Consider the following 14,344-nt stretch of genomic DNA (forward strand, 5'->3'; position numbering starts at 1 on the left):
AGAATCCTCTTTTCTTCTAAGAACGTCATAATGTTTGAACTTAGAGCATGCACTAAGATCCTTGAACAGTTGGACGTCAGCGATGTTGGTCTGTAATTCTGTACATCCGGTGGTTTACCTTTTCTGTAAACAGACACGCGCAAGAGATTCTTTATAAAATAAGCTAGAATAGAGGTAAAGTGCGCAGCGTGATTAATGTAAAATCTTTGTACATAATCTTGATTTGAATTGTCTCGATTGTTTTTCAGTATCGAAGATGCTTATTTCTAAGCGTTTCATTTGCGTGTTCAGCTGTCAAACGGTGGTATGATAATACTGTCTTCATTAGCGAATATATTTTTAAATGGAGAATTTCATATTTCTGCTCTCTGTCTGATACCTTCGGTTCCGCAGACTAGGTCTAAAAGTCGGTAGTAGAGTTTCGACTCATCTCGTATATGGGCATAAAAAAGCTACTAGATTGTCGTAACATTCATCACATTAGTCCACGGGAAACAGAGTGATATATGGAAGTCTTATCGCAACACACGTGGATAATCAACCTGGGCGTAGTCTCATTTTAGAAGAAACGGAAAACTTTTATTTAATTTGTGTGGAGTTTAAGAAGCCCTTGTCGAAATCATCTCATATCATTTACACGTCCTTGTGCGTTAGGAAGAGGCGCCGGAGAACTTATCGACGCCAGCGGGCAGAGCAGCAAACTCTCATTTAAGAGATGAATGTCACTTTACCCGGAAATGCCTGACTGTAAAAATAGCGCCTAATTGAAGGGACGCTATCGCAGTGAATGCGCCGCTGCCTCCAGCGAATACAGATAATGGTTCTGCAGCTGCGACGTGTGCGTGTCCTTTGCGCCCCTCCCAGGCTCCTGTTGTTCGCTTCTCTTCCTCCCAGCGTGCTATTTGACTGTCAAGTGGCGCACGCGAGTACCACGTGGAAATATCTGCCTCTCAGTTCCGTCAGAGCCCTTTTAACGTTCTCATAAAAAAGTAAAAGAGACCAATAATTCTAACGTTCTTCTGTTCTAGGATCGAAGTTTATATTTCAAGTTCTAACACTATGAAGTTCATGGAATAAAACAAGCTTCTCCCAGTCAAATATGGTTTCAGGAAAAACCGTTCATGTCGAACACAGCTCCGTTTAAATTTGTTTGTGCAGCCGTATTGTTCACAGTTGATTCACAGTTATTAATGTTTGTAAAATGCGCATTTCTTTTACCGTGCTGTACAAGTTTCATTGTAATTTTTTTTCAAAACATTGTAAATTTACTTTTTGGTTTCAATGTCTTTCGTTAGGAAATGCTATTAATTCTAGATAACCAACCAAAATTGTAATTTTTTTTTTCATTCCAGACTACTGACAATATTTTAAATGAATAAAACTAAACGCATATCATAATGCAAATACGATTTTAGTAGTTAATGCAAAAACAGATTAAAATACTTTAACATCAGCATCCTTTAATCGCACGAAACTGCGCTACGAATTTTGAAAAGTTGGGTGTAATGGAGGTTAGAATACGATTTCGTTGTGTATTTTCGGTGAAATTTACTGACTGCCTCTCATTTTTGAGATAATGATATTTTTATATGTATCTTACAAGATGACATAAGAATGTAAAGCATCAAATACTTTAAGAGCGTCTCTTTTTTTGCCAGATTCACGTACCGTGTGGGAGGAGCGTTCCTTTTCATACGCCAGTAATAATCAGCTAACATAGCAGCACACATATTCCCCTTGTATTTAAAATATCCTGAAAAAAGTTTGACCATACTCTTCACAATTTTCTAGGAAGAAATCCAGCAGCTGCGGGTAGCACGTTTGTCTAGCTCGCTCGTAACTCGTGACTTGACTTTTATTCGGTAGTGGGTCCATGCTTGCCTGATACATACTCGTTTACTGAATACATTACTTTATCATCACAGTATATTCATGTTTGCAGTTTCTTGCTTACACTATCGTACCATCAGAAAATATAATCATGTGCCTAGAAGCTAACATTTTGTCTCCTATAGTCATACGCAATGAAGTTATTTCGTGACTGTTAAGTGAAAGAAACTGTATTTTTTGTAAGACGTGACATACGAATTGTCATTGAACGTAATGCAGAGGATTATAAGTATTGTTTTGAGCCAATATCTGAAATTAGAGACAGTATTAATAAACATTCGTTCTGCCGAATGCAGCCTATCTCATTCTTTTCCGATTCAAATAATGAAGCAATTTGTTTCGAAACTAGACGAGAAAAAAGATGAAAATATTGCGCAGATTATTCCCGGCATAATGACAAACTTAAATTTGGCATAGACTTAGTTTCGGTAAAGAAGAAACAGTACTAAAATTCTTGATGTGATCGAAGGAAAGCGTTTCCTAAATCTCTTACCAAAATTTATTTAACATTTCATATTCTGTTATAACTAACGCGATATGTAGCTATATTCCCAAAGCTTCGTTCGTAACTGAGCTGTGTATCTTTGTATGGAACTGAGATAATTTAATTAAGACAATCAGTGAAATAAATGCATCGGTTTTTATAATTTTAGCACGCCACTTTTCAGACACAATAAGAGGTCGGAAAATAAACTGAGGCACTCTCATTGCAAATTGTGGTAAGAGTGAATTAGGAAAACTTCAGAAAAATTAGACAACATTTGCTTGGGCACCTCGTTTATCTGACATAAATGACGCAAATTCCTAATAAAATTAAACAAATAGGTGCGGCAAATAATTTACAGATCGAACGTCCAGAGCGTTATTCCGCTAAGCACACCCGCCATCCAGAGTGACAATGCTGTAGCGCATGCTAGTTTGGTTTGAAGACGAGTTACCTACCTTGTCCCAGGGCGTACTGAAAAGCAATGTCTCCGAATTTTTTATGTGAAAACTCTTCCAGCTTTTCAACTAAAACAAACTCTATAAACATTCTACATCTTTGTTCTACATGTCTACATATTTCAATGGTAGGCAATGAAAACCTCGTAACTACATCTGTTTGTGCAAGCTCGTATTTCCAGAGCACAGTAACTCCACAATCAAAGACAGATTTGAAAGTGCATGGATTTCTCTAATCTCTCAGTAATACTGTTACACATGAAGCAACTTTCTATATCATTTAATATTAGTTTTTAAAAAACCGTTTTTGCTTCACATGCAGAATTTAACAAAATGGTGTTACGAGGTTTTCATTGCCTATCATCGATTTATTCCTCAACATAGTCACCCTCTCGACGAGCGACCAGTTTGTTGACATCGTCACGGTAGAATGTTTGATTTTGTTCACGGAGCCACAACCTGACCTCTGCTTGCACCACTTCATCACTATCAAAGTGAAGTCGTCAAAGGAGTTCTTTAGGTTTTGGAATCAGATGAAAATCGGGTGGGACCATGTGGGGACTGTATGGAGAATAATCGATGGGATTGTGGTAGATGTCGCCGTGCTCGTATGTGGTCTGGTATTGTGTGTACTTTGTGTGGTTTTCATGTGTGACCGAACTCTTCCAATTCGAAACTCGATTGCTCACGCTGTTTTTCACGCTCCGCCATACTGTAGGTTACACGCCGCCAGTTACACGCTGTATTTCGGAGCCCTGTAGCGGAATAGGGATGAAAATATTTAGACATGAAGAACAAAGATCTAGAATGTCAATAATGTTCGTTTTATTTAAACCTTTAAGAGCTTTCCCATAAGTAATTCCGAGGCATTACTTTTCAGCACGCCCTCGCAATATGTTGTGCACATCGAAACAGAGATACTGGTCTAGCTTAAGAGAATAATTACTAAATAACCCAATCGTGGCTCTCATGAGTGGGAACTGAATGAAAGTGCAAAGAAATAATTCCACTTACCGTGATGTCTATATCTTCATGGAGGTTTTTGCAGGACGCTGCAAACTGTTCCGATGTTGCGAATTCAAAATACCAAAGCTTGTTTCTCATGCGGCTGTTAAACTTCTCTGGATTTTTCTCTCTCTCCAGATGGAACTTCACGCATATGGCAGCGTCCTGGTGAAATATAAGTGAAGACGGATGTAGTCAACAGTTTGATGCACCGTTGTAAATACAGACTCTACGACATCTGCAAATAGTTTGTGGATAAGTACTGTGGATTCTATAATGGGTATTGCGTGGCTATACTCACCACACCCACAGAAAAGTAGTTGTTGATGATTGTGTAAGGCACTGGGTCTCCCGGTAATTCGTCTCCGCTCGTGCACTCTGGAATAACTTCGATCTGCCATCGATCCATCATTACCTGGGAAGCACGTTCTATTTTCTGGAACACAAAAGTTGAGATCATTCAGTTGTGGAACGATTCTGTTTCTTAAAACAACTGTGGTGTGCCCATTGCGAAGTCATACATCCACTCATGTAGCCGGATCTGTTAACGCATAAAGCTGTTTTAGATACAGGTTGGAGGCTGCTGGTTCAAATCTTAGTGCTCGTATTTTTTTTTTCGCAGGTGTTTAGCAGCCAGGGGAGGAAAGTCGGGGCAGTAGTTATAGTGCTAGTAGCTTTATTCATGTGTGTCTCATTTTTTCAAAGGTATTGGACATGTTAAGATACTACAATTAAAGAAAAACAAAATATTATAAACCATAGGTACAGGGTGGTCCATTGATCGTGACCGGGCCAAATATCTCAAGAAATAAGCGTCAAACGAAAAAACTACAAAGAACGAAACTCGTCTAGCGTGAAGGGGGAAACCAGATGGCGCTATGGTTGGCCCGCTAGAAGGCGCTGCCATAGGTCAAACGGATATCAACTGAGTTTTTTAAAAATAGGAACGCCCATTTTTATTACATATTCGTTGTAGTACGTAAAGAAATATGAATGTTTTAGTTGGACCACTTTTTTCGCTTTGTAATAGATGGCGCTGTAATAGTCACAAACGTATAAGTACGTGGTATCACGTAACATTCCGACAGTGCGGACGGCAATTTGCTTCGTGATACATTACCCGTGTTAAAATGGACCGTTTACCAATTGCGGAAAAGGTCGATATCGTCTTGGCTGCTTTGTGATCAGAATGCCCAACGGGCGTGTGCTATGTATGCTGCCCGGTATCCTGGACGACATCATCAAAGTGTCCGGACCGTCCACCGGATAGTTACGTTATTTAAGGAAACAGGAAGTGTTCAGCCACATGTGAAACGTCAACCACGACCAGCAACAAATAATGATGCCCAAGTAGGTGTTTTAGCTGCTATCGCGGCTAATCCGCACATCAGTAGCAGACAAATTGCGCGAGAATCTCAAAAACGTCGGTGTTGAGAATGCTACAACATCGATTGCACCCGTACCATATTTCTATGCACCAGGAATTACATGGCGACGACTTTGAACGTCGTGTACAGTTCTACCACTGGCCACAAGAGAAATTCTGGGATGATGACAGATATTTTGCACGCGTTCTATTTAGCGACGAAGCGTCATTCACCAAAAGCGATAACGTAAACCGGCATAATATGCACTATTGGGCAACGGAATATCCACGATGGCTGCGACAAGTGGAACATCAGCGACCTTGGTGGGTTAATCTACGGTGCGGCATTATAGGAGGAAGGATAATTGGCCCCCAGTTTATCGATGGCAATCTAAATGGTGCAATGTATGCTGATTTCCTGCGTAATGTTCTACCGATGTTACTACAAGATGTTTAACTGCATGAAAGAATGGCGATGTACTTCCAACATGATGGATGTCCGGCACATAGCCCGCGTGCGGTTGAAGCAGTATTGAATGGCATATTTCATGACAGGTGGATTGGTCGTCGAAGCACGTTCACCGGATCAGACGTCCCCGGCTTTCTTTCTGTGGGGAAAGTTGAAGGATATTTGCTACCGTGACCCACCGACAACGCCTGACAACATGTATTAGCGCATTGTCAATGCATGTGCGAACATTACGGAAGGCGAACTACTCGCTGTTGAGAGAAATGTCGTTACACGTATTGTCAAATGCATTGAGGTTGACGGACATCATTTTGAGCATTTATTGCATTAATGTGGTATTTACAGGTAATCACGCTGTAACAGCATGCGTTCTCAGAAATAATAAGTTCACAAAGGTACATGTATCACATTGGAACAACCGAAATAAAACGTTCAAACGTACCTACGTTCTGTATTTTAATTTAAAAAACCTACCTGTTACCAATTGTTCGTCTAAAATTATGAGCCATATGTTTGCAACTATTACAGCGCCATCTATCACAAAGCGAAAAAAGTGATCCAACTAAAACATTCATATTTCTTTACTTACTACACGAATATGTAATAAAAATGGGGGTTCCTATTTTAAATAAACGAAGTTGATATCCGTTTGACCTATGGCAGCACCATCTAGCGGGCCAACCATAGCGCCATCTGGTTTCCCCCTTCCAGCTAGACAAATTTTGTTCTTTGTAGTTTTTTCGTTTGACGCTTATTTCGTGAGATATTTGGCCCGGTCACGATCAATGGACCACCCTGTATACAGTTCAAGTTAGACAAGAATAGTACAGGTAGTCGAATGTGACCCTGTAGTAGAAACACACCTACATTTCTTTCAAGTAATTTATGGAAACCACGGAAAGCCTAAATTAGGATGGCAAGATGGAAAATGGAACCTTCATTCTCCCGAATACAAGACCAGTCCGTTTAAAACGACACTTCATCATTCGGTTTATCCCTTGTGTATCACACTGTTTTGGAAAGAAGTTATTGAAATGAGTAAATGATGGTCCCTGACTGTCCATTCATTTCTCACCCTCAGTTACTGCACGCTCTATACACACATTATTCCACAATGTAACACGACACACACCATCAGTTGACGCCAGGACCATTTTGTGTATCGAAATCTCCCGTTTGGCAGCCTGGAAAATTGAGTCAGCATTCCTATAGAATTAGTGAGATGTTGAGCTCAGAAAGAGGGTAAAATATTATTATTATTATCCCCTACACAACGTTGGACTCAAGGTTTACCAAAACAGAAAAAAGGAAGAAAAAAGAAGGAAAACAGTGTGAAATGTTCGTTTTAATAACAATTAACCTTTCGTGCTGCAATGAGAAGTGTACCGTTTTGAAACTTCCTACACGATTAAAATTGTGTGTCAGACTGGGACTCGAACTAGTTCTAACCTAAGAGGAAGGATGTCAGGTTTTTCATATAACCAGACTTCCTCGTTGCCATCATCTCCTTAGATCGACTAAATCTCAGCCTGATTTTCATGAGGGGTCATTGTTCTGTTGAGCTAAAATTTTGGCAATGACTACCGCACGTCGCAGCATCTTAATCTATAATGAGTGAGAGCTCTATCCGTTATTTTCAGCTTCAAGTATGTAACGTGTGTGTATATGTTACGGTTGCCAACTACCCTGTATATCCTGGCAAATCCTGTATTTTGATTTAATTTGGACGAAATCCCGGGTCCTGTATTTTTCAAGATATAGCCCGTATTTTCAGAAATCCAACCATTTATTCTTTTAAAGTAGATGACTGCTTTGATACTCTTTGTCAATTACTTTCCTTTGTTTTCCCACCCCCTCCCATCGATGAATTTAGGCACGGCAATATGACTTCCGTTCGTTGTTGCGTCGGGCCGATACCTCTCGATGCGTGACGAGGTGTTCCTCTTTCACTATCGCTCAGTCGTTGTAGTTGTGTTCTGAGAGGACAACGTGTAGCAGTTAGGTATTGAAATATTTTGTATAAAGTTAAGATGAGTGATGCTTATGAGTATACTCGAGAAGAAAATTCACCAAGGAAGAAACTAAATATGTTATGTGTGTAAAGCACAAATTGGCATAAACATACACTGGCATGTAAAGAAGAATCATCACAGAGCATATTATTTCTGCAAGAAGGATTTTGGTATTGCACATGGCGGACACACGGACTGTATTCAACATTTACCAATCCTATCATGTTTTAAAAAATACCATCTCTCAGCAAGGGAAAGTTTGTTAAAGATGGGCTGATGTTTTCACGTCGCTAAAAAAAGGAAATGTCAATTTGCCTAATCTTTTAAAGGCAATTGCCGTTGTTTTCCGTGTGCATGGGACAAATGCAGGTACAGAAAGAATTTCTTCCGTTAATGAATAATAAATGGAGTGACACACGAAAGGAGGTAGTATAGACTGTAAATCAAATAAGAGCAGAACTTCTGGTTAGCGTAAATTTTGAATACAGTTGTTAGGATTTTGTCCCTTTCATGAAAAGCGACACATTTTTACAGAAAGAGGCAGATCTGTTTCTAAATTCCAGAATGCCATCAATAGTTAAAAGATAAGGTTTTAAATCACAATAAGGGTAATCTGTCAAGTACTGAACCTGTCTGATGATGTGTTTTTTCTTTCTTTTTAGTATTTGCAGGAATGTATGTAATTTGTGTTGTTAATGTAATGATATAACTTTTTATGGAGAATAATCATATAATACGATTATTTACTGTTTACTATTCTGTACGAAGAGTCCACTTTAGGTCCCTTATTTTCTGCATTTATCCCTTATTTTCACCTCTGTTATACACTATTGTCCCTTATCTCCACTTCAAGGGGTTGGAAACACTATTGCGAGTGTGTGTGTGTGTGTGTGTGTGTGTGTGTGTATGTGTGTGTGTCTAAGAGGCAAATAAAGACAAATGTCACGGAAAAACAACGCAACACGGAGATATTGCATGATGGAAAGAAAAACCAAAAGAAAAAATATAATTCCGCGGTGAAACCCACTGGTCACCACGAAGCTGACCGACCACCGCGCCGTCCTTCACCTTGCAGTATCATTTGGATGCGTTATTGCGTGTCATGGGATCAGCACGCGACTGTCCTAGCTTTCCACAAACAGGACTCGATACGCCGCGTTCATGTAGCCTCTCAATTGTTCTCAAGAGGCTTAGTGCACTCCATTATAGAACCCGGCTCCTCCCCGTGGCAGTCAGACATGCTGTCGGCTCAGCTACGAAGGCGGACGGAAGGAATTCAGTGCCGTAAAGTGTTAAATGAAGAGCTTTCTCACATGACTGGATACCTACCTTAAGTATTTTGCCGATGTTCTCTCCTTCATAGCCTCCGCCCCAGCGTAGGCATCTTGCTAAGTCGTTTCCGGTCCCAAGTGGTATGACCCCAACTGCTGGTTGTTGTTCGTATTGGATGCGATCTGCAAATGAGAAAAATCGTTAGCTTTGGTTGGAGTTTTGCAGTGTAAAAATTGAAAGCAAAAAGTTTTACGAACGTCAGTTAAACTTTAATGACTGTCATTTAGCACACGAGTGAAAGACAAGCATAAAGCGTAGCACAACACAATATGTTTTGTTTATTAACATTTTCATAAAAGGAGTGAGAAGGAACGGCAAAGGAGAATTTGGGATCACAAATATATTTCCAGGGACGGATTGTAAGGCATACACGGGAACTTCATATGAAAATTGGTACTTTTTTATTTTACAATTGATGCCATACACGTGCTGGGGTGATATTTCTCAATGTGTGTGTGTGTGTGTGTGTGTGTGTGTGTGTGTGTGTGTGTGTGTGTGTGTGTGTGTTGTCAAAGTGGCAAAAGTATTACAGGAGGGGCCAGAACAAAAATAGAAAAGTTCTTAGATTATCAAGAAAAGTGATACAACTCAAAGAATTAATTAATAACTACCTGAGAACGCCTCACATTCGACGAGTATAGAAGTACATGTACATATTACTGTTGTATGGACTGTAATGGAATTTACCGGCCGCGGTGGTCTCGCGGTTCTAGGCGCGCAGTCCGGAACCGCGCGACTGCTACGGTCGCAGGTTCGAATCCTGCCTCGGGCATGGATGTGTGTGATATCCTTAGGTTAGTTAGGTTTAAGTAGTTCTAAGTTCTAGGGGACTGATGACCACAGCTGTTAAGTCCCATAGTGCTCAGAGCCATTTGAACCATTTGTAATGGAATTTATTGCTGGAATGACTTGGAATTTATAGGAAGCTTATATTACTTCGATATAAGTACTATTAAATTTTTCAAGTCGATTTTATTCAAGTACTGCATTTCTGAGTTGTGTCACTGCTCTTGCCATCTACCTTCCTGTTGACGAGTTACGCTGCTAGACGGGACTATGTTTGGTGTTTGACTCTGGCTGGATTTTTCATAGGAATACGGCGGACTTGGGTTTCATCCACAGGCAACCAAAATTTCGTACCGTTCATTCTTTTCGTAAACGCAGACAGCCATAAGTTAGTGTTTTGAGTCGTTCTCTTTACCTGCTCCGACTTTGAAACGAGTGGTTTCGATAAAATGAAGAAAACGGAAATACCGTTACAAACAGCCACAAAAAAGCGGATGCAGTTTGCTGCAAAATGGATACTGAGCATGGATGTAGCAGAATGTAAACTGATTTATGCTGTAAGTCGTTATCATCATGTGAACATAATGCTGCACCGGTATGTTTTGTGAGGTACATGTAACATGGGTACGTTGTTTCAGTTCATAGGTATGTTTAAGAAACTTTCTGCTCACCCAAAACAATCAACATCTCGTATTCAGCATAAGCCAAATGAAATGATACACGTTCACAGCCGTCAGACGATGAACCTGTCATTTCGAAACCGGTAACGGTGCTATTACTTGTTAATAAGTAGCAACATCAGCAGTGGCTGGTTGCTGTTTTTAATGGGGTAAGAATTAAACGGTATTTTCACTTAGTATTTTTGATCACACATATTTAATTATTAATCGAAGTAACAGAACAAAAATTGCTGTGTGTGCAGAAACTTACCCATGGATTCGAGAACCCATCCCACAGTTCCGTCGCCTCCACAGCAGATGACCCTGACGTTGGATAAGTCTTTGAAAAGGGTCAAGCCCACCATGGGACCACCTTTTGCAAGATTGTACACCTGTCGGGATAGAAAGAGTGTAAAGTTAAGGTAAACAAATTCTCTGACATACAAGGGGGTTTCAAAAGTAAGTTATACATGTCGTCTCACGCTAATATTATTGAACAACAGCGGTGGTGCATTGTCAGAAGAGAGTTCTACGTTTCCTGCTGACACAGCTCTGCTGTGGTACGTATGACAAATGCCTCACACTGTGGGAATAAAATGGCGTGGCAACTGGAAATGTACTCCATAGTCGAAGCACGTGGGACTGTACGATTCTTGTGGGCAAAACGTCTAAATTTCACACAGATTCACCGTGAAATTCTGGCAGTATATGGAGCAAAAGTAATGCAGCGCCCAGCTGTAGTGAAATGGTGCCAACAATTTGGCCGTGGCGACAGAAAGGTGGATGAAAAAGTTCAAAGAAGGGCAGTACGTTTTGTATTATCGCGAAATATGGGAGAGAGTATCACTGAAATGATACAGGATTTGGGCTGGACATAATTAAAAGAAAGGCGTTTTTCGTTGCGACGGAATCTTCTCACGAAATTCCAATCACCAACTTTCTCCTCCGAATGCAAAAATATTTTGTTGACACCGACCTACATCGGGAGAAACGATCACCACGATAAAATAAGGGAAGTCAGAGATCGTACGGAAAGCTATAGATGTTCGCTTTTTCCGCTCGCTATACGAGATTGGAATAATAGAGAATTGTGAAGGTGGTTCGATGAACTGTCTGCCATGCACATAAATGTGATTTGTAGAGTATCCATGTAGATGTAGATGATGCTGATCAGGAAGGAAGGCCATCGACATAGATTACAAACGGCCCATTGCAGGCAGCCGAGGAAGTGGTTCGCACCAGTTCCAGATCTGTCACCGATGAAGATGTTGACACAGCGTTTTTCGAATGGCTTCGTGACCAAGGGGCGGATTTCCACCGTCGAGAAACTGAACGATTGGCAGAAAGTCCCCACCGTTGTTTACAAAGACTTCGTGACTATGATGAAAAATAGTGCCACGTATCTACGTCGGTTTGAAGTGTAGTACATCTTCCAATAACAGTTACTTGATTTGATATTATAATGTGTAACTTACTTTTGAAGCCCCTCAGTTGAATGAACACTCCTATGTACGTACATTAAGACAAGGAGAATGTAACTTAGAAGTTACATGCTTATCTCCGCAAACAGTGAATCTAAGAAAACAATGATTAGCTAATAACAAGTTCACGACAGCATTTTTTTCTGGAGTCAATAGAATTCTTGAGCGCAATCAAAGGTGTCTGCGCCTAGTGCAGTTGCTCGAATTGTCAAACAATGTCTATGATGTTCTTACACTGGCTCAACCATTCTGTTCGCGGTACCTAGGCCTGTATATTAAACGACATATTGAGAAAATACAACACAAGAGCCCTCTTGCAACAGTACAAAAGTATATTGTCGGGCTAAGTGGTCTAGTGACAAAGCGCATGTCTCGAAACAGAAAGGTCATGGGATCTAGTCGCAGTCGGACAACGGAACATTTCAGTCTGCCTTTAATCTAGTCTCTTTCTTAATTAAATTGTTATCTATTTATGTACTCTTACTTTTATATGGTTGAGAATCATCCCTGTTATCTCTCCACTGTATTTAAGTTTTATTCAGTTCTCCAGTCAGAATCTTCCAGTCCACATAAAGATTCAATGCAACCGGGCATAGTACTTTGATTTCCTTTTATCAAATACTTGCTTTTATGTGGGGCTTCCTTCTGCGTTATGTTTCAGTCATTTAACATGTCTCAGGAAAAATGTTAGTTAGTTGGTTGCGGGTTCCATTGATCAATCGCACGGTACGGTAGCCGTTATGGTGTGGAACGTGTAAAGTGCACAAGAAATGCACATATGAAACAAGATTATATATATATATATATATATATATATATATATATATATATATAATACAGAGTTAAAGATTAATATTTCTGTTATTTACCCCATATCCTTAAATGGCACAAAATACATATACTATATTTATAGATTTATCTATACCTATTCAAGAATTCATCTATGGTGTAGAAGGAGTTGTCAAGGAGATATGATTTCAATTTATTTTTGAAGCTATTACTGCTGTCTGTCAGACATTTTATTTAATCTGGTAATTTGTCGAAAATTTTTATAACAGCATATTTTATCCCTTTCTGTGCCAAAGATAGGTTGAGTAAGGGATGTTGTTGTTGTGGTCTTCAGTCCTGAGACTGGTTTGATGCAGCTCTCCATGCTACTCTATCCTGTGCAAGCTTCTTCATCTCCCAGTACCTACTGCAACCTACATCCTTCTGAATCTGCTTAGTGTATTCATCTCTTGGTCTCCCTCTACGATTTTTACCCTCCACGGCGCCCTCCAATGCTAAATTTGTGATCCCTCGATGCCTCAAAACATGTCCTACCAACCGATCCCTTCTTCTAGTCTAGTTGTGCCACAAACTTCTCCCCAATTCTATTCAATACCTCCTCATTAGTTACGTGATCTACCCACCTTATCTTCAGCATTCTTCTGTAGCACCACATTTCGAAAGCTTCTATTCTCTTCTTGTCCAAACTAGTTATCGTCCATGTTTCACTTCCATACATGGCTACACTCCATACAAATACTTTCAGAAACGACTTCCTGACACTTAAATCTATACTCGATGTTAACAAATTTCTCTTCTTGAGAAACGCTTTCCTTGCCATTGCCAGTCTACATTTTATATCCTCTCTACTTCGACCATCATCGGTTATTTTACTCCCTAAATAGCAAAACCCCTTTACTACTTTACGTGTCTCATTTCCTAATCTAATTCCCTCAGCATCACCTGACTTAATTTGACTACATTCCATTATCCTCGTTTTGCTTTTGTTGATGTTCATCTTATATCCTCATTTCAAGACACTGTCCATTCCGTTCAACTGCTCTTCCAAGTCCTTTGCTGTCTCTGACAGAATTACAATGTCATCGGCGAACCTCAAAGTTTTTACTTCTTCTCCATGAATTTTAATACCTACTCCGAATTTTTCTTTTGTTTCGTTTACTGATTGCTCAATATACAAATTGAATAACATCGGGGAAAGGCTACAACCCTGTCTCACTCCTTTCCCAACCACTGCTTCCCTTTCATGCCCCTCGACTCTTATAACTGCCATCTGGTTTCTGTACAAATTGTAAATAGCCTTTCGCTCCCCGTATTTTACCCCTGCCACCTTCAGAATTTGAAAGAGAGTATTCCAGTTAGCATTGTCAAAAGCTTTCTCTAAGTCTACAAATGCTAGAAACGTAGGTTTGCCTTTTCTTAATCTTTCTTCTAAGATAAGTCGTAAGGTCAGTATTTCCTCAAGTGTTCCAACATTTCTACGGAATCCAAGCTGATCTTCCTCGAGGTCGGCTTCTACCAGTTTTTCCATTCGTCTGTAAAGAATTCGCGTTAGTATTTTGCAGCTGTGACTTATTAAACTGATAGTTCGGTGATTTTCACATCTGTCAACACCT

General features: G+C 40.0%; 1 protein-coding gene across 2 annotated transcripts in view; it reads right to left on the bottom strand.

Moving 5' to 3' along the window:
- Window positions 1-14,344, bottom strand: part of LOC124721987 (diacylglycerol kinase 1-like) — a 326,009-nt gene that overhangs the window by 156,789 nt on the left and 154,876 nt on the right. For both annotated transcript variants that reach the window (XM_047247159.1, XM_047247158.1), the window contains exons 11-14: window positions 10,733-10,853; window positions 9,014-9,138; window positions 4,139-4,273; window positions 3,847-4,002 (exon numbers count right to left, since the gene is read on the bottom strand). In XM_047247159.1, coding sequence (XP_047103115.1) covers window positions 3,847-4,002; window positions 4,139-4,273; window positions 9,014-9,138; window positions 10,733-10,853 — 537 coding nt within the window. The remainder of the gene's footprint in view (window positions 1-3,846; window positions 4,003-4,138; window positions 4,274-9,013; window positions 9,139-10,732; window positions 10,854-14,344) is intronic.

The sequence above is a fragment of the Schistocerca piceifrons genome, chromosome X (assembly GCF_021461385.2).
Source record: "Schistocerca piceifrons isolate TAMUIC-IGC-003096 chromosome X, iqSchPice1.1, whole genome shotgun sequence".
NCBI classification, from domain to species: domain Eukaryota; kingdom Metazoa; phylum Arthropoda; class Insecta; order Orthoptera; family Acrididae; genus Schistocerca; species Schistocerca piceifrons.